Raw genomic sequence first — 25,791 nt, forward strand, 5'->3', positions numbered from 1 at the left:
ACTCAGTTCTACATGCAATCCTCCTGAGTTTTTGGGAGACCTTCATGAAGATAGCTGCAAGGAATTCCCTGCTGGCTAGGACACATCTCACAGTTGCAGATGCTGCATGTTACCCATGGGGCAAGTCTGAATTTGTAGTCATGGATCTTGATTGGTTTTCTATCATTGCTTTAGTAATCCCAAATAGGATGCTCTGGATTTGTTCGACAAGGCATTTACTCAGAAATACCTCTCTTCCGGTTGCTGTTGTAGTCAGATTAAGATAAAAGAGATGGGAATATCATGAATTTGGGTGGTGTTAGTGATAGTGCTTGATAAATGAACAGCATCTTTAATTCTTAGTGCTGTAAATCTGTAAGCATGTTACTGAGGGTATACCAGACATTCATTTGTTCAACACATACTTGAATGATTCCACATGTATTGTGATGTGAGGATGTTAGAAAGAGAAATATATATTACCTGACACTGTCTTGATTCATGTTTTCTTTTTTCTTTGATTCATATTTTCACTCACTTGACAAAAATTTACTGAATACCTGCTCTGTGCCAGGCATTATACTAGGTAATTGGCATTATACTAGGTAATTATATTAGTGATTGCTACTTCTTAAGTCAGTTAAAATAGCTAATAAAAGTTTATCTCTTTATAGCTTATTTATTTACTCTAGACCTGTACAAAATTTCTTTTCCTGTCACATAAAGGCAACTATGTTATCATTAACTCCTACTATCTGGGTCCTAATTTTCTAGTTCTTTCCACTACTCTTTATCACTTGCTTGCTTTCCTCTGGATGTTTTTATTTATTAATGGCACACTTCAATGGAGAAGATTGGGGGTGAATACAATATTCCAAAAAGGAGTAGGAGTAGAGCAGAATGGCCTCTCCCTTAATTTGTATATTACATTACTATTCATGCAGTCACCTTACAGCTTTGATACATTTTTAATGGCTAGAAACTTAAAATGCTACATGAATAGGTAAGACATATCTCCCTCATCCTAAATTTAATCATTTGCATTTCTCAAGCCTCACTCCTAACTTCTCTTGAACTCCATAGTCATTTGCTTATATAGGATAAAGGTCAAGTTCATTGGCATGCTAACAAAGCTCTTTGTTTTTTGTCCTTTTGTAGACTATACTTTTCCCATTGCATGGTTCTGTAGTGACACTTTGATGCTTGTAATTTTCTTGAATTTATTTCATGTCTCTTTGCCTTTGCAGTTCTCCCAATGCCTACCTCCCAGTCTTCTATTTACCTCTTTTAGTTCTGCATAGGCATTATTTCCTGTGAAGGCTTCTGTAACAGTACCTATTCCCTCTATATTTTTCATTCTTATGCATGCATCTGTTATTGCAGCTATCACCTTACTATGTAAATATTTACTTGTCTTCCTTAGTAATGTGTGAGTTCCTTACAGCCAGGAACTAGATCTTATTCATTTTAGTATTCCTAGTGCCTAGCACACATTCTGGCACATAGTGTGTTCTCACTGAATAGTAAACTACTGAAATAAGATGAACATGAAAAGGATATGATTGAGTTTTTGGATCCTGATTTTGTCATCAGAATACTAGCTGTTTTAGCTTTGTATCATTTGCATATGTAAAGGAACATCATTCCATTAACCGTGAGGTCCCAAGGCTTGGAATTATGTCATATTCATCTCTGTATTGCTAGTATCTAACTGTCTGCCAAATATCAGGTTACCAGTGTTTATTGAACTGAAGCAAATTAAATTGAAATTAGATGAGGGCATTCATGCTGCAAGATACTATATGACTAGTAGCATTCATCTTTATTTCTGTATGTTATCTTTAAGAATAAATAAGAAAAAGTTTTGTCAGTTGCCTTATTGAAATCCAGATTTAGGGATATATTTTAAATTACTGACATGTATGTCAAATTATTAAAAAAAAATCTTTGGGCATCATTTATTATAATGACCATACGCTCCTTTCTAAGGATTTATAAGGCAGCAGCAACTCGTCAGGATTTGTTTTAAAATTTGGCATGAATTGATGGCAAGGTAATAGTGGTAACTGTCTTAATGTTTCTATCTTTTTTCCTCTTTTGAAGTGCTCCTAGCATTCCTTCTATTAAACAAAAAATGTCCCCAAAGATGTCCTGTTGTTTGTGTGGATATCATTGGCAAGATTTCTCAGTACCTTTGCAGGTATGAGACATAAATTTACAGATTCAAGAAGCTCTGTGGGACACCAAAGAGGATTAATACTAAGGAAGCCATACAAAGGCACACCGTAGTAGTCACATTGCTGAAAACCAAAGATAAAAAGAAAAGTCTTAAAACACATCCCATGAAGAGAACAATGACAAGAATGGTAATTAACTTCCCATTAGGAAAAATGGAACAAATACAGGGGACAACGGAATAATATCTTTCAGTGCTGAAAGAAAAATTATCAAACTAGAATTTTATATGTAGCAAAATTATCCTTCAAAAGTGAGAATGAAGACATTTTCAGAAAAGAAAACATGAGAGAGTTTGTTGCCAACAGACCTGCACATTATAAGAAATGCTAATGGCAGTTCTTTAGGCTGAAGAAAAGTGACACCAGACGGAAATATGGATCTATGGAAGAAGTGAAGAGCACTGCATATGGAATATATATGCGAGTAAACATAAACAACTATGCTTGCCTTTTTATTAATTTTTAATGTTCTCATTTATATTTGAGAGAGAGAGAGAGAGAGAGAGAGAGAGAGACAGAGCTTGAGTGAGGGAGGGTCAGAGAGACAGAGACAGAATCTGAAGCACGCTCCAGGCTCTGAGCTGCGAGCTGTCAGCACAGAGTCCGATGAGGGGCTCAAACCCACGAGCAGCAGGATCATGACCCAAGCTGAAGTCGAACACTCAACGAACTAAGCCACCCAGGTGCCCCGCCTTTTTATTATTTCTTAAAGAACATTCTACTAGCACAAAAATATACTGTGGAGTTTTATATTTCATGTAGAAGTAAAATATATGACAATAGTAGTGAAAGAAAATCAGTAAATGGACTTTCTTATAAGGTTCTTATATAGAATGTAGTAATAATATTAACTCAAGGTAGACTAAGAAGTTATAGATGCATATTATAATTTGTAGAACAACCACTAATAAATAGAAGAATCATAGTTAAAAAGCCAACAGAGAGGGGCACTTGAGTGGCTCAGTCGGTTAAGCGTCCAACTTTGGCTTAGGTCATGAACTCGCCCACTTTGGATCATCTGTCTCCTTCTGTCTCTCTCCCACTCGCATGCATGAAACCATGTGGCTGTTTCCTGGTATATCAATACTTTTATCTTGGCATATTAAATTACTCCCAGATTATTCGTTAGAATTTATGATATAAAAAAAATCTCTAATCTTGGGGCACCTGGGTGGCTCAGTCAGTTAAGCATCCAACTTCTAAGCATCTGACTTGGCTCAAGTTACGATCTCACAGTTCATGGGTTCGAGCCCCACAATGGGCTCTGTGCTGACAGCTCAGAGCCTGGGGCCTGCTTTCAGATTCTGTTTCCCTGTCTCTCTGCCCCTCCCCCGCTTGTTCTTTCTCTCTCTCTCTCTCTCAAAAATAAATTTTTTTTTGAATCTGTAATCTTAACAATAAGAACATACTTCACTTTGGCATAATCTACATTGTAACTTTACATACTCTTCATGCATGTGTAAGTGGAAAGACTAATAACCTAGGCAGTATTTCTCTGTTCCACTCAGTTTTGGCAGAATATTTACTACTTTATTCCAAAGTAATCACTAAATAATGCTTTCCTCTTCTAAAATACAATGTACTTTATTTTTTGTTTGTTTACTGAAGTCCAAGTTAGTCAACAAAAATGTAGTATAAAACAAAGTTCTTGATTATGTATACTGGAATTTAAAATAAAAAATAATAAAATAAAAAGATAAAACAAAGTTCTTGTGTTTCAACCTGGAGCCAGCCTGCCCTGGCTGGAATCAATTCTATTATTTTTGCCTCAACATCATTATCTTTGTTTCAAGTCCCACTACTGGAACCTTAGGAAATACCCATAACTGATAGTACTCCCAGAAAAGTGAAGCCAAAATATATTTTTACATTTTTATTATGTATACTATGCATTTTATATATAGACAGCACAAATACAGACACATACCAACACAATACAGACACTGGTAAATGTAAAAGTGAAGTTTACAAGAAAAAAAAAGAAAAAAAGCAGAAAAAGGATAATCTCTTGCTAAAGTAATCATAACAGCAACCTAACAGCAATCCTAATAGTACCTAAATAATCCTAATAGCAACTACTGCCACATACAGCTTCAAAATAGAAGTCAATTAAATTAAACCCAGTTTTTCATCTTTTGATCACTCTATTAGTCTCAGTAAATCCAGGGACAGCAGAAAAACTTCATTTTCTTTTTGTGTTTCACAAAGCTACAAAAGGATGAAGGAATCAAAAAATAACTGGATGTAGCTTTGTTTGTTTTTTTTTAAAGGCAAGCTTGTAAAGTGCAGCACTTACTAATTTTTTCCACTGTTGTAGTCACAATGATAGAGGAAAGGAAACACGGGAGAGGAGGAGACAACCCAAAGAAAAACAAGTCACATCCTTACAATTTCTTTGAAATTTCATTTTCAATTTAAAATTCGTGCAAATTTCATATTTACTTCATAGTAAATTTCATATTTACTTCATAGTAACTGTTTTTAATTTTTAAAAAACACATATTTATAAATTATTCTAGTAAATTGGTCCTAGAAGAAGACATTGATATTTATTCTGTAGCTTTGAGTACTTCCTAGCATACCCATTTGAGAAATGTGCATATACGAATCACAGACTTGACTTTGGAGTAGAACATACCTGAGTCCCAAACACAGCCTTGTTATGACTACCTGTCATTAGATAATTACTTAACCTCCTTACGCCTCCACTTTCTCATCTTTAAAATGGGAATAGTAATGACGGCTATCACAAATTGAAAGGTATATACCAATTAGATTGGATAATGCAGATAAAACACTTATCACAGGGGCGCCTGGGTGGCGCAGTCGGTTAAGCGTCCGACTTCAGCCAGGTCACGATCTCGCGGTCTGTGAGTTCGAGCCCCGCATCAGGCTCTGGGCTGATGGCTCAGAGCCTGGAGCCTGTTTCCGATTCTGTGTCTCCCTCTCTCTCTGCCCCTCCCCCGTTCATGCTCTGTCTCTCTCTGTCCCAAAAATAAATAAACGTTGAAAAAAAAAAATTAAAAAAAAAAAAAAACACTTATCACATCGGCCAAAGTAATGCTGAGTAAACGTTAGTAGTAGTTATTATAATTACCATCTCTAAAAATCAATCTGTACAATGAAGGACTGCCTAGTTTACAGGGTGGTAAGAACTGTGAAGGATCTAATATTTTACTCACTTGCAAACCAACAATTTAGCATGTTACAATTTCAAAGACGCTAGAGGAAGACACAAGACTCCTAGATCAAGAATAAAGTACTTTATTACTCACAATAATAACAGTAGCCAGAGTATCAGCATTTTCTTACATGGGTTCCCAAGACCCATTTCTCACATGGTGATACAGAGTGGGCCAGGTGACAGCTGCACATGCAGTAGAGGAGAGGAACCCTGAGCTTAGGGAATCTTTTATAATAGACAGTGAGCATGGACACCTTTGCTTTGGAGGGAGAAAGTATCTTTATCTCCCAAGCTGTAAGCAAACCTGCCCTTTGGTCCAGAAGGAGACATTATCTAAGCTGGTCACAATACAATACCCCTGAAAAGACAGTTTGGAACAATCTGTCTCTATTCATAAGACGTGCCGAAATATGAGGCACAGAGACTTGTCTCTCTCACTTCTAACTATCTTGGCTGCTGACAAAGTTTCTCATGAGTATATGATTCTAACCGCTACTCTGATTATTCTGACTGACAAAGGGCTGGGACTAAATCCATTCAATCTGTTTCATACAGCATTTAATTAAAGTAGCTATCAACAGGCAGCAGGGTAAGATTAACCTTCAGAATTGATTTCAACCATGTTTCTCCAAGTCCTAAATAAGGACTCTGAGAATAAGTTGAAGAAATCCCATAAAACATCAGGGTCTACCTCAGAAAGTCTGGCAGTTCTGTCCCCAAAGTTCTGTATGAACTTTTCCACTTGGCCCAAGGCATTAATCCAGGAACAAGAGAATGTATTAACAATTATACAGACTCTGCTTCAGCCTACAAGGAAGAAGTCTAGGGCAATTTTATCATCCATAACAATGCTGGTGAGTTGAGGCTAATCTGAATGCTTTCCAGGGCCAGGGTATGTCACTGATTATGTCAGCTAAAAAGTCAGGAACAAATTCTGAACCACCAATTCTAATTGAATAAATTCCCTCATAGAGATAACTGTCTACAGGATGTGCATAAATAACAAACTGGTTATGACTCTGGGAAGCTTCCCCAAGAAAATAAGGATAGTGTCATTTTAGAGAGATCTCCATAGTTAACTGAAGGCTATAAGATCTACTGGTGGTATTCTGTTAAACACTCAAAGGTGCAAGAGTCCATATTTTTAGGGGGGAGGTATGTTAATGCCTGGCTTCCACACAAGAAATAAGATCCTGAGGGCAGATATAGTATACCTAGAAAACGTGGGTTGTTTACAATTATTGGGTCCTTCCAAATGGGACCTACATTAGTCTGAGAGACACAGTCAACCTGTGTCCCAACGTGGCCTCCCAGCCAGGTGTCAGGCCTAGAGTTCCCAAATTCAGTTTGAACAACTGAGTCTAGTCCTTGTTTTTGAAAGGACTGAATGAGAGCAGTCAATCCAAACTGTCCCAATTATCCAGGCCACCAGTAATCTGCCCCATAGAATCTCTGAGAGAAGGCTATGGAATGGGAGTGGGTAGACATGAGGTGGTACTGACAGGTGTTGTGCATGGAAGGTATAGGAGCTGGGGCAACCCTTGCTTTTTCCGATAGATTTTTCAGAAAGATTAAAGAGAATGGCCATCAAATGGTGATCAGAGCTGAGCAGTCTAATGGAGGATGGCACACTCAGCAGTCAATTAAATTTAATGTGCCTGCAAAAGTTTGGAAGAGCTGCACCAGGACATTTTCCTTCATAAGGAAAGCTTTAAGTGTGGTTCTGAAGGTGTCTCCCTTCCCCAAAGCTTCTGGAGTCTAAGGCGTTCCTTCCCTGGGTGTCAAGATTGTTGTTTTCCCTCCACTGCCACAAAATCAGTATGTTCCACTCCAGTAGCTATAATTTCATCTTTTTTCCAATCATCTCCTACTCATACTCAGGCCTTCCCCCTAGAAATGTCAGGTATGAAACAGTCAAGGGAATTTTTATTAAACCTATAGAAACCCATTTACGGTCTCTACTGACCCACATGGACCACTGTAGGGGAACTCAGCAAGCAGGGTACTCAACCAGTAGTCATTATCCTTATGATCTAGGACCATGTCAACCAGCATGGGTTGCATGGGTTCCATGTCAACCCAACATGAAAATCCAGGTGGTGAACAAGAATTAAGTTTGAATCCCTCAGGACACCACCTTTTGGCAAGCTGCCATATAAAAGGTATACCGACAAGCTGGCACTGCACTGCAGCTAGGAGAAAAAAAGAAGCTCCTTGCCCAGAAATAGGATAGAACGTGAATTTTCAAAACAGGACTATATAACCTCTCACCCCTTCCACCCCGATCATTACCCATGAAGTGACCCAAGTTGAGATGATCCCTTTCTGGGCATTGCTGTATTCACTGGCTTAACTGACTTAGTAAGTAAAAAGATGTTTCAGTCTTCAACATTTATCCACATACCAGATGCCTGTGGATGGTAGGGAGCATGAAAGGTCCCTTAAATATCTTGACTATCAAGCTCACTGTTGAGGGGCTTCTGAGATAAAAAAATACACCACTGTCAACTGCAAATGGCCCAGAAAGCCCAAAAGCATAACACATATTAGTTTCACAAGCCAAAATTGTGTGGCCAGTCAGCCAATTGGACTAGAACAACAACACCATAACCAGAAAAAGTATCAACAGCAGTGAAGCAGCACTGATACTTCTGAGTGGGAGGTCAAAGTTCCAATGTATTAAATCTGCCAAAAACAAGCAGGAGCCACATTCCATGAAATGTGGCTTCTTTTATTATGTGACAAGTAGGTCAATTTTTGGCAGAAGTCACAAGTATAGTATGCAATGCTACTCTCTGCATCAGAAATACACAGTCCTTAAGTCTACACCCAGTTTATGATAGCTGATGCGTTATCACATCTAATATGATGGGTGGATCCAGACAACAATGATGGCTCTGGGCAGTGCAGTCTCAATCAGAAGCTTGATTCCAGTGGGCTTCATTAGAGAACAGGCCCTTATTGTGGGCATCTACATGAGTGATCCAGACAGTTTGATCAGCAGCTATAATTTGTTTCCATAGTTCACAGCTTCAAAGAGAGCTGTCTTTAATCTGCCAGTCTATAGTTTCCAAGTGGCAGACCAAATAGCTAGACCATTGGCAATAGGCCAAAGGGGCAGGAGAAATACAAGTTTCATGAAGGAAAGTACTGGCCAGAGCTATAAAAACAGCCTTGGGGCACCTGGGTGGTTCAATCAGTTGAGCATCTTGGTTTCGCTCAGGTTATGATCCCCGCATCAGACTCCACACTGAGCATGGAGCCTGCTTAAGATTTTCTCTCTCTCTCTCTCTCTCTCTCTCTCTCTCTCTGTGTGTGTGTGTATGTGTGTGTGTGTGTGTGCGCGTGTGTGTGTGTGTCCCTCTCCCCAACTCACGCTCTCTAAAATTAAAAAATTAAAATTAAAAAAAAGAACAGCCTTGAGCCCTATCCACTGAACAATCACATCCACTATCAATCTGCATAGCTGGTACAGAGGCTGAACAGCCCCAGGAAACAAGCAGACACAACGAGTTTCAGCTTGGCTGAACCACTGGTAAACTAGGCCTAGGTTTAAGGAAACCTCTATGAATTGAGGACCCCACTGAGGAGGTGGCTTTGCCTTAGACAGTGAAGTGGGGAATAAAGATTCCTGCAAAGGAAAGGCTGAGCCATAAGACATTATGCACCCCCATCCTCTCATCTCTCAAACAAACCAGTGAAAATTCTAACAACTTTGCTTTGTGCCCATAGAAGTTGCAAATTTGTCTCCTTTCACATTCAAGTATAGGTGTACACAGGTCTATAAATGTTGTCTAAAAGGAGGCAGAAACTTCTGCCCAGCCAGGACAAATCTTAGTACTAGTGGTTACATTGTGGGGAGTGGGGGGAGTCTGACTCTGAATCTAATAGACTAGTGAAAAAAATTCCCTCCACCAAAGAATATACCTGAGGGTGGTTAAGAGTTAGCAACAACCAGAACGTTCAGACAGCTGTCTTTGATCCTACTTCCTGGTGCTCAGCCTGCAACTACCTCCCTAATTCTTCCTCATTAACAGGCAATAAAGTAGAGAACCACTTAACAATTTGGACAACATGTTCAACACCAATTCCCATAGACTTCTCTCAAATTCTGTTAACCAGCCCATGAGGCCCTCACCCTTCCTCTTCCAGAAAGCCATGTGTCTGTCGATATACCATCCTTGTTGCCAAAACTGTCAGAACAGTGAAAGATCTGGTATTTTTTACCCTACTTGCAAGCTAACAAGTTACCCTGACAATTTCATTGATGCGGGCAGAAGACCTAGACTCCTGGGTTGGAGACAATGAACTTTATGACTCATGACAATATTCATAGCCAGAATATCGCCATTTTCTTAGGCAGTCCCAGGCCCACTTCCCACAGTGCAACACAAAGTAGGCCAACTCATACCTGCACACGCAATAGATTGCACTAGAGGAGGAACTCAGAGCCTAGACAACCCAAACCTTTCAAAATGCAAAGGGTATACATGCCTACCCTTTACTCCAGAGGGAGACACTATCTCTATCTTCCAAGGTAGCTCACTATACAAACATCTTTGAAAAGAGCAGAAACAAAAGCAGTCAATGTCTCTGATCACAAGACATACAGAAATCATGGAGAATTGTATCAGTGGATCCCAAAAAGGCCACCGTAGAATTTAGCTATTAAGAGCCTAGCACAGTATCTGGTACATACAAAGCAACAAACATCTAAATACTAATGTTCTTATTCCTCCCCCATTAAACCTAAAATAAGAATGTTCAATTGTGTCTCCACCTCACTTTTATTACATGCCAAAGGATATAACTAAGATTTTATATACATATGTGTGTATATATATATATATATGTATATATGTACGTGTATATATATATACACATATATATATGTATGTATGTGTATATATATGTAAATTACAAATTTATAATAAAATAAACTAAATTAAAAATAATTTTTTTTAAGTATGCTCCACACCCAACATGGGGCTCAAACTCCTGAGGTCAAGAGTCACGTGCTCTACTGACCAATCCAGTCAGGCCTCCTCCTAAAATTATATTTAAAAACACAAGTTCAGGGCGCCTGGGTGGATGGCTCAGCTGGCTAAGCATCTGACTTCAACTCAAGTCATGATCTCACAGTTGCTGAGTTCAAGCCCCTCATTGGGGTCTGTGCTGACAGCTCAGAGCCTGGAACCTGCTTTGGATTCTGTGTCTCCCTCTCTCTCTGCCCCTCCCCCATTCATGCTCTCTCAAAAATAAATAAACATTTAGAATTTTTAAAAACTAATAAAAAATAAAAAATAAACATAAGTTCAACCACTACTTTTCCCTTGGGAGAAAGAAGGCAGGGAGCCAGAAGGGCACAAGAAACAAAGCTTTCCTCTCATTAACATTATACTACTACTACTACAGCTCAATCATTAGAGTCCAGGGAACCAGGGTAACTACAGGCAGAAAAAAAACAGGTGGCTTAAACCTAACTCTAAAACCACTAAGGTGCACAAAACCTGAAAAAAAATTTTCTGCTTTTCTTTACCACAACTTGACATCTCATCCTTCCTACCTCAATTATTCCTCTATAACCACAAATAAGACAGCTACAATTATTCTGTTAATGTCACCAAACTGCTTCTTGAAATTATCTCAAACTCACCTTAAAGCCAATGACTAATGATTTAAAAGGGTCAACAATTTTGATTTGAAATTTAAATCTCTGCCTTAAAAAACAGTTTGAAAGTGAAACCATAATGAAGAAGAGTGATTGGGGCACCTGGCTGGCTCAGTCGGTGGAGCATGCAACTCTTGATCTCCAGGCCATGAGTTCAAGCCCTACACTGGGTATAGAAATTACTTAAAAAGAAAAAAAAAAAATATCTTAAAAAAAAAAAAAAAAAAAAAGAGTGACTGACACATAGTTCAATAACAGCATTCAAATTTCCAGAAGTTATTGACCTCAAGCCCTATATTTTGCCACATTACCTTACTGAGCCCTCTATAAAAAGGAGAAAGCACCAGAAGGGAGATGCTTTGTATTTCTCTATAAATGGGTCACTTTAAAGTTATAATCCTCAATTCGATAAAATAGGCTGATTTTCATTCTCTCAATGACAAATTTTATTATTCAAAATCATGTCAATAAATGGTAGATACTGGGGCGCCTGGGTGGCGCAGTCGGTTAAGCGTCCGGCTTCAGCCAGGTCACGATCTCGCGGTCCGTGAGTTCGAGCCCCGCGTCGGGCTCTGGGCTGATGGCTCAGAGCCTGGAGCCTGTTTCCGATTCTGTGTCTCCCTCTCTCTCTGCCCCTCCCCCGTTCATGCTCTGTCTCTCTCTGTCCCAAAAATAAATAAACGTTGAAAAAAAAAAAAAAAAATTAAAAAAAAAAAAAAAATGGTAGATACTTAAAAATACAGCTGACCCTTGAAAACCACGTGTTTTAACTATATGGGTCCACTTATACCTGGATTTTTTTTTTCAATCCAGTACAGTACTGTGTATTTTCTCTTCCTTATGATTTTCCTAATAACATCTTCTCTAGCTTGCTTTATCGTAAAAATACAACATATAATACATAGAACATATAAAATGTGTTAACCGTTTATATTATCAATAAGGCTTCCAGTTTAAAGGCTATTAGCAATTAAATTTGGGGGGAGTCAAAATTACACGTGGATTTTCAACTGCATGGCAGGTTGGTGCCCCAAAACCCTGCATTGTTCAAGGCTCAACTATACATACAAACTTACAATTCTACTCTATTTGTACCATAACAGCTAACATTCATAATATTCCTTCAAAATATATTCACTGAGTGCCTCTTATAGATATTGTAGGAAAAGACGGTTAAGACCAAGGCGGTTGTTCAAAGAGCTGACAGTAGCAGAAAAAAACAAGTGATTACCAACAATCTGGCATAAGACTCAAAAGAAGAGAAACATACAAAAGATATACAACATATGTAAGACAAAATGATTAACCCTAAAACTGGGTAGAGGGTATTGATGTTATAAGTACAAGGCAGCCAATAGGTTTTAAGAGATAAATAGAAGTTTTCCAAAGGGCCACAAAAAATAAGGGTATAAAGGCACGGAGCTTTGGGGCACCTGGCTCAGTTGGTGGAGCATGCAACTCTTAATCTCAGGGTCATGAGATCATCCCCACAGTGGATGCAGAGCTCACTTGCGGGGGGTGGGTGGGGAGGATATGAAGCCATAAAACACATTCTACTGTGAGCATCAAATATATATAAAATACTCAATTTTCCTATGCCATAAAAATGCAACAGTACTTAAGACAACAAAATCAAAAAAGTCCCAAGAATGGATGTAACTTCTAAAGTCATCTAGATCAGTTGTTCCCAAGTGTAGATCTTGGATCATCAACATAACCTGGGAACCTGACTGAAACACAAATTTTCAAGCCCTACCTAGAATGCACTCAATCAGAAACTTGGGGTGGGATCCAACAACCTAAGGTTTAACAAGCCTTCCAGGTTATTCTTATGCAAATTCAAAGTCTGAGAATCAATGATTTAGATCAGGGTTTTTCAGCACTAAAGACATTTTAAGGTGGATAATTCTTCATTGTGAAGGGATGTCTTGTGCAGAATGACTAGCAGCATTCCTGGCCTCTACCCACTAAATGCCAGGAGCACCCCCTAGATGTGACAATCAGAAATGTCTCTAGACATAGCCTAGTGTCCCCTGTGGGGAAATTATCCACAACTGAACACCACTAATCTAGATAAGGATCAGCAAACTTTCCTGTAAGGGGCAGGGTTAATATTTTAGGCTTTGCAGGCCAAGCAATCAACTATTCAACTTTGCTATTGAGGGCAAAAGTGGCCAGAGACAATATGTACACAGATATGCATGACAGCCTTTCAATAAAACTTTATTGACAAAAATCAGGTGGTAGTTTGGCACTCAGGATATAGTTTGCTGATCCCTAATCCAGATCAATTACCTAAATTATAACTGAATGTCTTCAACCCCAGCTGCTGGCAACTGATTGTCCTGACTCTATATGAATACCTAATCTAGTCCAGTCCTGTTTTCAGGTAGATATTGCTCTAGACAAATCTTCATTTCATAGACTGAGTAACTCAAACCGAGAAAGGATAAATGACTTGTTCAGAGAATCAGAGCCCAAACAACAACAAACGACAACAACAACAACAAAATAAACAGCAATAAACTAGAGCTCTAGTCTGCCTAAGTGCAATGTTCTAACAAATGCTTCCTACAGAGGTATATAACCATATAATGCTGTTTGTGAAGCATTCAAATATTCTAGCACTTTGCAGTTACTAAAACCTGGCAAGAATAGTATTGATTTCACGGTGGGAGGAGGGGAGTGAAATAACTTTTTCTTAAAGGTCCGAATAGTAAATATTTTAGGCCTGTGGGCCATAATGTCTGACTCAACTAGTCACCTCTGTCACTGCAGCAAGAAAGCAGTCACAAACAATAAGTGAATAGCTATGGCTGTATTCCAATAAATCTTTATGTATAAAAACAGGCAGCCAACTTACAGGCTATAGTTTCCTGACCCCTGATCTACAAAGTTCATAAACCCAGTCTGGAAAACAACAGGCATCAACCCAACCCCACTCAACAAATCTAAAGGCTTTTTATTCCATGGCTTCTGACCACCTGTAAACTTAGAGGCATGGCCCTAGACTGGAATGAGTGCTAGTCTAGGAACAACCAAAGTGCCAGACCCACCCTCACTTCCGCCCTTCTGGCATGTCTATTATATGCCAGATACTATTAATTCATTTTGTATGTAAATTTTATCATTTGAAGAAATTTCTGAATGGTGGGTCTTGTTTTCCTCCAGAACTCCAAGCCATGTGACACATTAAGCTAGAAAATAAACACTCTAATGTGCACCTGGACAAAACCTTTATTTCAAACCAACCCATGAACTTGGACAAGTCACTTCCTTTTTCTGATCTCAATTTCCACAAAAGGAAAAATGAGAAGCTGGAAATAGATGATCTCTGAAGTCTCCTGCAGAGAATAAGCATATACTTTAAAATTGTCAAAAATGAAAATAACAAGGCACTTGGGTGTCTCAGTCAGTTAAGGATCTGACTCTTGATTTCGGCTCAGGTCACGATCTCACAGTTGTGAGATCAAGCCCTGCATTGGACTCAATGCCCGTGGAGCCTGCCTGAGATTCTCTCTCCCCTCTCTCTGCTCCTCCCCCATGCATGCTCTTTCTTCTCTCTCTCAAAATAAATAAATAAAAATTTAAAAATAAAATGAAAGTAACAACTAAAACTTAATGAACTCTTTCCACACTAGACATCTATTCTAATCACTTTACAAGCATTAACTCAGTTTTCATATGAGGAAACTGAGGCAGAAGTGTGAAGTGATTAGTCAAAGATCACAAGATAAGTGAGTTGCAGAGCTGTGATTTAAATCCAAACAATCTGACCTCAGAGTCCATGCTCTTAACTACTAAACTTTATTCTACATGCCAAAACCTTATTTTCCCAATGACCAACAATCCAAACACAAACACAACATGCTTTCTCTCTCTAATGAATAAAGAGGATAGTGGAGAAAAGAAAGAAAGGACAATAACAAGACTACTTTCTGCCACAGTACTCAATCTCCTGCCTAAGGCAACCTCCCAGGAAATACATATGATGTTCCACCAATACATAGTTTGGTCCCTAATCCACAACATCACAAAGGACACCTATCCATGTGGATTAATACCATTTCTACTTGCACAGTCTGGCATCTCCTTTTGTAGAAGATTCACAGCTTCATTTAAAAGGAAAAAATGTTATGAAGGGGCAGAAACTAATTTCAAGTGACTTACTGATAGTGTCATGGAAGAGTTCATGCTACCAAGAGAAGCTGACAAATAAAAATGTAAAAGTCCATAGTGACAGTCCAGTATGAAAACGCATAAAGCAATTTAGGCAGCAAAGGTCTCACTAGTTTGAAAGACCAGGAGAGGAAAATAAAAGCACAACTATGTCATCCAGGAAACAACTGAAAGTAACATCAAAATCAAAGCCAAATTAGAGAAGAAACAGACTCACTCTGTGACCACTGGAACTAGGTTCAAAAAACATATTTTCTTAGCATGGCAGATAAGGTTTTGCTTTCTTTTTTATGTTTATTTATTTTGAGAGCGAGCATCAGCATGCATGAGTGGGGGGGGAGGGGGGGAAAGGGAGGAGAATCCCAGGTAGGCTCTATGCTATCAGCGCAGAGCCCCATGTGGGACCCAATCTCACAAACTGTGAGATCATGACTTGAGCAGAAATCAAGAATCAGACACTTAATGGACTAAGCCACCCAGGCATCCTGATAAGATTTGTTTCCTTAAAAAAATATATTACTATTATGAAAGTTGTTCCTTTTTTTTCCTTGACTTGAGTGAAGCTATAATCTACATCTCTGTATTAGACAGTAACAGAAAAATATAAGTAGAAAAATATATGAAATCAACATGTGACACTAACCTAAGTAGCTATAGCACCCGTTTTGTCCCCCCCCCCAAAATTGTTATAAAAATGTATCTTAGAGGAAAAAGAAATTAGCATTGCATTAATTAAAAGGTTAAGCGGGAAAGGGAAAATTTTTTTTGTTCAGATAGACCTAAAATAAAACATAACTAACATTACTAAAATTATTTGATAGCAACAGCAATTCTATTTGGATAGCTCTTTTCACATCTGCAAGTAAACCAAATATATCTCAAAAGTTTGTTTGAGCAAATGATATTTGCTCTACACCTCAACCTTTAAAAAAAAAAAAAAGGCAAAGAATTCTACAATTACAAAAAGAACAAGATCTGGAATTTTCACCTGAATGCATCTCTTTGTTATAAAAAAGACATTAAGGAAGAAAAGAAAACTGTCCTCATTTATCAATGCCTGCCTGTTTTTAAACCCAGGAAATTCCTCTACATCTCCTCCTAGCTCTAGCCAGCCAAAACTGTAGGTGTACTACTCTATTCATTCCTTTACCAGTATCATACCATGCTAACACTATTTACATTTAAAATGGATTTTTTTTTTTTTTGGACTATTCCAAATTCTAAACTCACTTGCCCAGAGTTGAATTTACAAATAATTCATTAAACATGATACTGCCATTCTCTCCATTCAAGCTTTTGGTGGTGAGCCACTATGGATAACAGTATGGCAGTTCCTCAAAAAAAAATTAGAAATAGAAATGCCATATGATCCAGTAATTCTACTTCTGGATATATACCTATGGGAATAGAAAGGAAGGAGTCAAACAAATAATTGTACACCCATGTTCACAACAGCACTAATGATTCACAATAGTCAAAACATGGGGGAAAAAGTGTCCATTGACAAATAAATCGGTAAACAAAATATGGTTCAGCAGTCCCCCATAATCCACAAGGGTTATGTCCCAAGGACTCCCAATGGATGCATGAAACCAAAGACAGTACTAAACCCTGTATGTTTTTTCCTATACATACATACCTATGAGAAAGTTTAATTTATAAATTCAGCACAGTAAGAGATTAATAACTATAACAGAATAATCTTAGCAATACTGTATACTGTAATGAAAGTTATCTGAATGTGGTCTCTCAAAATCTTACTGTACTCACCCTTCTTGATGATGTGATATGAAAAAATGCCTACATGATGAGATAAAGTGAGGTAAATGACCCAGGCATTGTGTGTCGTATTAGGCTACTACTGACCTTCTGATTATACATCAGGAGGATCATCTACTTCCAGACAACAGCTGACCAAGGGTAAGTGAAACCATGGAAAGCAAAACCACAGATGATGGAGGACTATTGTATATACATACAGTGGAACAGTAGTCAGCCTTTTTAAAAATGAAGGGAATTCTGACACTTACTACTAACTGGATGAACACTGGAAACCTCATGCTAAGTAAAATAAGCCAGCTGCAAAAGGATAAATACTGCAAGATTCCACTTATTAGGTACCTAGAAAACTCACATTCATAGACAGAAAATAGAATGGTGGTTGCCAGGGGATGGAGTTCAAAAAAAATGGGAAGTTACTGTTTAATGGTTAATGTCACAGTTTTGCAAGATAAAAAGATTTCTGGAGATGGATGGTGGTGATGGTTGCACAACAATGTGAATATATTTGATGCCACTGAACTGGACACTTAAAGTGGCAAATTAAGATGGCAAATTTTATGTTATGTGTATTTCACCACAATTTTTAAACATTTTTAATTGAGGGGTACCTGGGTGGCTCAGTTGGTTGAGCGTCCAACTCTTGGTCTCAGCTGAGATCATGATCCCACGGTCATGGGATCGAGCCTCCCCCTACTTGAGATTCTCTCTCTCTCTCCCTCTGCCCCTCTCCCCTGCTCTCTCTAAAATAAAATAAATAGGGGCGCCTGGGTGGCGCAGTCGGTTAAGCGTCCGACTTCAGCCAGGTCACGATCTCGCGGTCCGTGAGTTCAAGCCCCGCGTCGAGCTCTGGGCTGATGGCTCAGAGCCTGGAGCCTGTTTCCGATTCTGTGTCTCCCTCTCTCTCTGCCCCTCCCCCGTTCATGCTCTGTCTCTCTCTGTCCCAAAAATAAATAAACGTTGAAAAAAAAAATTAAAAAAATAAATAAAATAAAATAAAATAAAATAAAATAAAATAAATAAATAAAAGTTAAAAAGTAAATGAAAATCCTGTACCTTTCTCAAAAAAGGAGAAAAAGGGGGGCAAACCAATTAGAAGACATTGAACTATAGAAAACAGGCTGATGGTTGCCAGTAAGGAGGATGGGTTAAATAGGTAATGGGGATTAAGGAGTACACCTGAGGGGGCACCTGGGTGGCTCAGTCCATTAAGTGCCCAACTCTTGATTTTGGAGCTAATGGTTCTAGGATCAAGCCATGTTGGGCTCTGCGCTGACAGCATTAGAGACTGCTTGATATTCTTTCTCTCCCTCTCTCTCATGTCCCAGACACTCAGGTACATGTGCTGCTCTCTAAATAAACATTTTTTTAAAAAATCATGTCCCTTTCTACAAAGGCAGCATTGAGCTAAGTTACTATTAATTTCATGGTCATATGTTCACTTTTGGGTGGAGAAATTGATTTGCACAGTTACAGAAGAATCCAGCATCTTCCAAATGTCTACACTCCAAGACTTGAACTGCAATCTTTAAAATTACCCAGTTTCTGATAACTGGATCAATGCTAATTTTTTAAAGTTAATCCTATGAAAAGTTTATGTAATATAAAAAAAAAAGGAAGAATAATTGATCTTAAAGCTAAGTCCACAAAAGCAAACTGATCTGGAATCATCATTTGTGAGAAGAATATGAGGTTCCTAAAAACACAAAAGGCTAATGTGCTCAATATGTATATAGTTTCTAAGTAATTTTTTATTCTACCAATAATGTTCCTACCTACTTGACAATATAAAAGAAACCTTCATCATTTGGCAAACATGAGAATGCCATAGCTTTTTCACATTTTGTAAACAACTGTTCACATCAGTGCCACTGGTTTGAAGAGAAAAACTTAGTAGAATATACTAATGTGATCAAAATTAAACCCCAAATCCTTGTCAGAAAATCTTACTCTGAGTACAAGAATCCTAAATTTCCTATTTTGGGCCAATATAAGGTTCATAGTAAGCACAATAACTGTCATAAATAATGAGAGAACAAGCAGCTACAAGTTGTCACAGGAAGTATAAAAAGTTTGGTGAAATCTCAACAAAGTTACACTTACCTTAAAGCTTTTAATGAGGTACACTACTCTAAATTGTCTAAATCCATTCTTACCAGAATATGCCAATTTTATTTTTTTAATGTTTATTTATTTATTCTGAGGCAAGGGGCAGGGAGAGGGGACGAGGAGAGCCAGCAGAGGGGCAAAGAGAGAGGGAGACAGAGAATTCCAAGCAGGCTCCAAGCTGTCAACACAGAGGCCACACGGGGGTTGATCTTATGAAGCATAAGATCATGACCTGAGCCGAAACCAAGAGTCGGACGCCTAATCCACTGGACCACCAAGGCACCCCAGAACATAACAATTTTATAACAGGATAAACTACTCCTAGAAATAGAGTCCTTTTTCATACAACCATATTCCACATTAGATAAAAGACTAGAGAATGAAAAAAAGAATTAAGAAAATAAAAGACTTACGCAAAAAAAAAAAAAAAAATCCTAGGCCATGCTAATCATACAAAACACCAAAATCTTGTGGTCAACTTTTATTTTCAGAACACTTCTTTCTGTCTGAGTTTGGAAGTTACAGTATAATCAAATACAGATACATCCATATTCCCAATAAATCTGGTAACCGAGTAAGATAAAGAACAAACTCTGGAAATGACTATCACAATATTAAGTTGTAAAAATAAGGAAATTTTTAAAAATCAGAGAAAGAGGGAGAAGAGAAACCCAACAAAATCTCATTGAGAAAAAATGCCACCTGCTGTGCTAGTGTTAAACCATGGTGTGCGATGACAGTATTATAGAATGAAAAGTCTATCTATACATAACAGTTTCTAAATTAATCCCAAAATGATTGGTTAAAAATATCTCACTACAATAATTTTTTCATCATACATCAAAAGGCAAAGATGGCGTTCACAGGATATTAGCTCTAACTCCAAGTCTTTCATGAGGTACAACTCTACTTTCAAAGGGCCTCCCTAAGATACTTATATATTAGTGTAACTACAGTTGGGCTAAGTAAAGGAATAACCTTTGCTTATCCTTTAAATTATTCCTGGAATTAAGACACCAACCAAAAAATTCAAATCTGGAGGAGAGGGGAATCCGCAAATATGAATTGGTAATTTATTAAGCTTATGAATTCACTGCAAAGATACTATGGTATATGCTATTTGCCTCCTCCTTATCTTCATACCCTCCAAAGATTCCAACATGGCATCAAAGTCTCAAATGTTTATTTCTCCTTGAAAAAGACCATACCCTCACCATTACCTTCACCACCACCCCCTTCTCCTTTTTCTTACTCTCCTCAATACACCACACCCACACCACCACGCTCTCCACACCCACACTCCATACAGCACACTCTCAAGTAACAACCCAAAACTCCTGATCCAAAATACCCCACACCTAAAAGCCCCACACTGAATACTCCCAAATTCTACCTGTTCTCTACATAATACAGAAAACATTACACAGTCCACACACATACTCGAAACTATTATTAACACCCCTCACCCTACAAATCCGTATGTAACACCCAACCCAGCATATGAATTGCACGTTCCCGGATGGTTCACCTCCCCCCACCCCCGACACGTTCCCGGATGGTACCACACACACACCCCACACGCGCGCGCGCCACGTACCATACAAAAGCCCAAACCACACACCACTGCAGTGCTCAAACAAACCCTGAGAAGAGGCAACCCTTCTGGCACCAGGAACCCACGAAGTTGGAGGTGGAAGAGGAACAGGGCCAGATACTTCACCTGAAAATCCGCCAGGATCATCTCCCGGTCCATGTTGGACGCCATGGCGGCCGCCGAGTTCCGCGGCTCCGGGAGCGAAGCGCGCACCTGGCAGGGAAACGGCGCCTCCTGCGGCCGTCGCCGCCGCCGCCGCCGCCGCCGCCGGGCGCCGAGGGGCTGGCAGGCGAGCCGGCGGGCGGGCCGGCGGGCCGGCGGGCGGGGCAGCGCGGGAGGCTAGGCGCTCATGCACTCAGTAACCTTCAGGCGCCCGGGCCGCCTGCCTGAGCCCCTTGGAGCCCGCGCCGCAGTTGTCCTGACAGGGAGGCTGGTCTAGATGCCGGTCTGGTCTTCCTGTCGCTGGCCAGGATGAGGACAGGTTACGACAGCGCGCACCCGGCTCTCTTCAGCGGCCGTGAAACCGGCGGGGGCGGGGAAACCAGGCGAACGAGCAGGCGGGCGAACCCCACGGCCGCCTCCACCTCCTCCGCTTCCTCCCTGGCCGCCGCCTCCGCCCCTGGTTGGCCGGCGCCACAGCTGTCGCACATTTTGCCTGTCATCGAGGTCGCAAAGCACTGCTTTGCGGCTGCCACGTGACTGCTTTCCTGTCAAGCTCTGGGAGCGCGACTACCAGGCGGGGATCCGCGCGCCGCAGGCGGCGACGCCAACTAGCAACTGCGGGAGATTGAAGTCCCGCAACAGGTTATTCCGGTTTGGAATTAAGCAAAGGCCTCGGGATACTGCCCCCCGCTGGCTGGGGCGGGGATGAGATTCTGAGCCTTACGAGGTTACATAGTTACATAAATACACATCAAGCCCCACAAACCAATTCGACACTCTCACAACCCGTTTTACAAACAGCATTTCATAAATTTCATTTTCTCTAACAAAGTCTCACCAAAATACAATTTCATATACAGTCTTTTAGGCTCAACCTCACTGTCAAAACCTGCTTACACACTGTAACACTCAAACCCAAGTCCCCTGACACCTGCATCCTCAGATTCTCAGTAACACAGAGGTAACCAGACTCCCAAGATAGATATGGGGGAAACATGGAAGCTGAGAAAGGTGAGACTATCGACCCCAAGAAAAAGATGAGCATTTTTGTTAGTTATGAGAAATAAAAACTTTTCTATTCCTACAGCATAACATTTATTTTTTGGACCTGAAGCAACATCTTACAAATGGGGAAACCTTGAGTCCAGCTTTGAATAGTCAATTTAAAATAATTCCGTAAGTGAAGAAATTATATTAAAATACTTACCGATTACTAAAAGTTTCAGTTTATGGTCAGAAGTTGACAGGCTTTGAGACAAGAATACTCAAAGGCTATGTAATGAAGTGTGACCATTTGTAACTGTCATCATGGCTGTAGGAAAAGTGACAGTGGGATATGTTTGACTTGAGTAAATATCATCTTCTAGACTATGGTAGAGCATGACTTGCCTTGGAAAATGCATAAAGCCCTGAAAGAGTGAAGATTGCTGATTTTGTGCTGTAAAGTAGATACTAGTGAAATCACCATTTAGAACAAGGCCTAGCTCTTTGTATTCCCTGAACACAAAGAAGAGCACTATGGTGTTCTAAAGATCTAGGTTTATTCTGTGTTTCCCTTAAGTGAAAATAGTCTGGCCTACAACTCTCATGCAATAATCTGTATTTAGACCAGAATTAGCTAGATAAGGAATAGAACCCTCCATAGTCACATGAATTGAAACATCTTGTTTAATTGCCATCCCATTGGAAGTAATTTCAAAATAAAGCACAAATGTGAATCATGAGGTGAAACACAGAACCAGCAATTTAAGTGTGGCAATTCAGTTGTCCCATTCATATACCTCATTCTCAGCACACAGGGTAGGTAAATAATTGTCTCTAGTTACATGGCCAAGAATAATGCAGCCCTGAAAAGTTGGAGGTTTTTCCTCTGTGATGGCATGTGTATATACTGCAGAACCCATTCAAATCCAGTGCTCGTCCCTTTCTCCCTCCCTTTTCTCCATCTGGGAATTAAAATGATGTGGTAATGTAGAAAGATGGAAAGAATACCCTACACATTCAGGTATATGGGTTCTAGTACTGCCTTCCCAGCTAATTAGCTGGGAGAACTTGGATGGGTCACTTAGACTCTCTGACTTAATTTTCTGACATCACTGTTGCATGTGATAAGAAAACAATCATGAGAATGAATGGAAAATATTTTTACAAAATGAGCATAGATTTCACAGCATTACTAGGCTTCAGATCTAATTCTTCCCCTTAACAAAAAAAAAAAAAAAAAAAAAAAAAATTCTCCAAGTCTCCATGTCTTTATGTCTAAAATGAAGCTTATAAAACTTATAGAGTAATTGTGGATATTGAGTGATATAATGCTTGTGAAAACTTTTCAGAAATTGTAAAGCTCTCCAAACATATTAGATGCTATTACTCTGTATACCAATTCCTAAATGTTTTTCTGAAGCCCACCTCTTTCATAAAACAGGCCAACAAGAATTCTTCTGCTTTCTAATCACTGCTTTTACTGTCTTTACAACAGAATATAATGGTCTGGTAAATTCTGTAACTTTTTTCTCTAATTGTTTCATATATTAATGTTTTAATCTCTCCCCAGAGGCTGAAAGTTCCTTGAGATTACAAGCCATTTCATCCAGTGTGTTTTTATATCTACCATAATTCATATATAGCAAAGTATTGAGTACATAATAACAACCAATATTTTTGAATTGAATATCTAGTATGTACACATATTTTACACATTTTAGCTCATTTAATTCTCACAACAACCATTTTACAGAATAAAAAACTGCTCTGAGAAGTTAAGAATTTGCCCAAAGTCATGCTACAAAGTGACATACTTAGTATTCAAGGCTAGGTCAAAACTAGTGCTCTTTCCACTTAACCTGGTTACATCCCTGAAATTCACCCTCCATGTTGCAAAGTTTGTACATTTCCCTATGACCTACCTATTCATGATTTGGTACATAGCATCCAGAGTAATTGTCCACTGCAGAAAACAAAATGAAAGAAAAATATTGAATTAAAAATAGTTCATTTTTCATTTCTCCAGAATTCTTTTCTTAGAAACAAGTTCGTTTCACTGTCACAAACTGAGAGAATAAAAATATATAGTGATTGTATGTAAGCATGAGCAAAGGAAAATAATTTTAATCTATCCATTCTCATAGTTGATCTACTGCATTAACTCATGGAGCGGCCTAATTCAAATATAGATCTTTTTTCTAGAATCTCCATGTTCTTTGATCTTACCATTACTTTTTTAAAAGGAATTTTTATTTTATCTTCCTTTCAAATATATGTGATAAAGGTTATTTGTAGTTATTTTGCTGAATTTTCATTTGAAATAATTTTAGATTTATATTTATTTACCTTCCTTACCTTCCTTACCTTATTACCAGCTTCCTCTAATGTTACCACCTTACATAATCATGGTACAGCTATCAAAACTAAGAAATTAACATTGGTATAATACTATTAATCATATTCTAGAGGCTCTTTGGATTTTTACATTAATGTCCTTTTTCTGTTTCAGGGTCCAATCCAGAATACATTATATATAGCCATTTATTTCCATATTAAATTTATTTCCTAAGTTTCTTTAGCCACTTCCAATCTGATAGTTTCTCAATCTTGACTTTTGAAGAGTAGTGGTCAGGAATTTTAGAATCCCACAAATTGGGTTTGTCTAAAATTTTGTCAGAATTATACTGTTTATGGATTTGGGAGGAAGAATACCACAGAAGTGATATGCCCTCATCAAGTATTATCAGGGCACATGATATCAACATAACTTATTACTGGTGGTGTTAACCTTAACTCTTTGGCTAAGTTAATCAAGCTTTTTAATCATACTACTCACTTCTAATGTAATTCATAAGAAGATTACTACAGAGTTAGATCCACAGTTGAGTAATCAAAAATATATTTCATCTAATGATTTGATGTTCTTTAGGAGGCTAGTGTCTGATCCTGGACTCTTCACTAACAGGAAAGGCATAAGATTTGGGCTCAAGATCTGAGTCCAAATCCTATATCCCACTACTTACTGGCTTTAAGTCACAAACTCTAACAAGCCTCAATTCCTTCACCTGCAAAATGGGGATAATTACCATATTTAACTCAGAAAAAAATGGGGATAATTACCATATTTAATTAAGAGTTGTGAACATTAAATAATCTGTGCATCATATATCATAACCATGAAACAATATACATATATTAATTATTGCTATTATATTTAAGCTTTTGAGTTGCTTACTGGGCATTTATTTTCTTACTTTACAAATTGACTTTCATAAGTGGGTTGGAGTACCCATATAAGAAAGCCTACCGAAACTCAGAAATAAAATGGCAAAGTCCCAATTATGAAATGATAAAAAGATCCCTGAGGGTAGCAGTCTGTTTTCCACCTCTGTTGGGTCTATGAACACAACAAAGACTTTGATACTAGTAAAGAAATTATAGATACCACATACACATTTCCATAAGCTAATCATTCAGAAACCACATAATTGAGTCAATGAGGAAAATAACAAAATAATTTGATAAATTATATTTCTATAAGCTCTTTAAAATGAGTATGAACTGCTGGGTAAAAAGATTTCCATAACTGTTAGTATTTAATATCCAACTATAAAGCCTCTTTTCCAGTATTTGAAAGACATGTCATTATTATGCTAAAAGTGAAACCACTGGTTTCAATATAATAGATGCTTAACTGTGGATCTTTCTCATATACCATGTTAGAATGTCAAATTATTAAAGGCAGAGATACTCACCTTTCTATATACTTCAATGAACTAGCACTTAATAAAAACTAGATTCTCATTGGAGTTACTTTGTAGTGCTTACCTATGCTCTCTGAACTAAGGCTGGAACCTCTGATGCCAGTTGTGGTTTATACAATAAGCAGACTGAGTATATGCTTTAGGACACC

The 25,791-nt window shown here is 38.6% G+C and overlaps 1 protein-coding gene across 1 annotated transcript in view; it reads right to left on the bottom strand.

Moving 5' to 3' along the window:
- The window catches only part of FAF1 (Fas associated factor 1), a 518,332-nt gene extending 497,021 nt beyond the window's left edge, over positions 1-21,311 (bottom strand). The window contains exon 1 of the mRNA XM_045477316.1: positions 20,859-21,311. Coding sequence (XP_045333272.1) covers positions 20,859-20,903 — 45 coding nt within the window. The 5' untranslated portion in view covers positions 20,904-21,311. The remainder of the gene's footprint in view (positions 1-20,858) is intronic.
- Positions 21,312-25,791: the final 4,480 nt, after the last annotated feature.

The sequence above is a fragment of the Leopardus geoffroyi genome, chromosome C1 (genome assembly GCF_018350155.1).
Source record: "Leopardus geoffroyi isolate Oge1 chromosome C1, O.geoffroyi_Oge1_pat1.0, whole genome shotgun sequence".
Lineage (NCBI taxonomy): Eukaryota > Metazoa > Chordata > Mammalia > Carnivora > Felidae > Leopardus > Leopardus geoffroyi.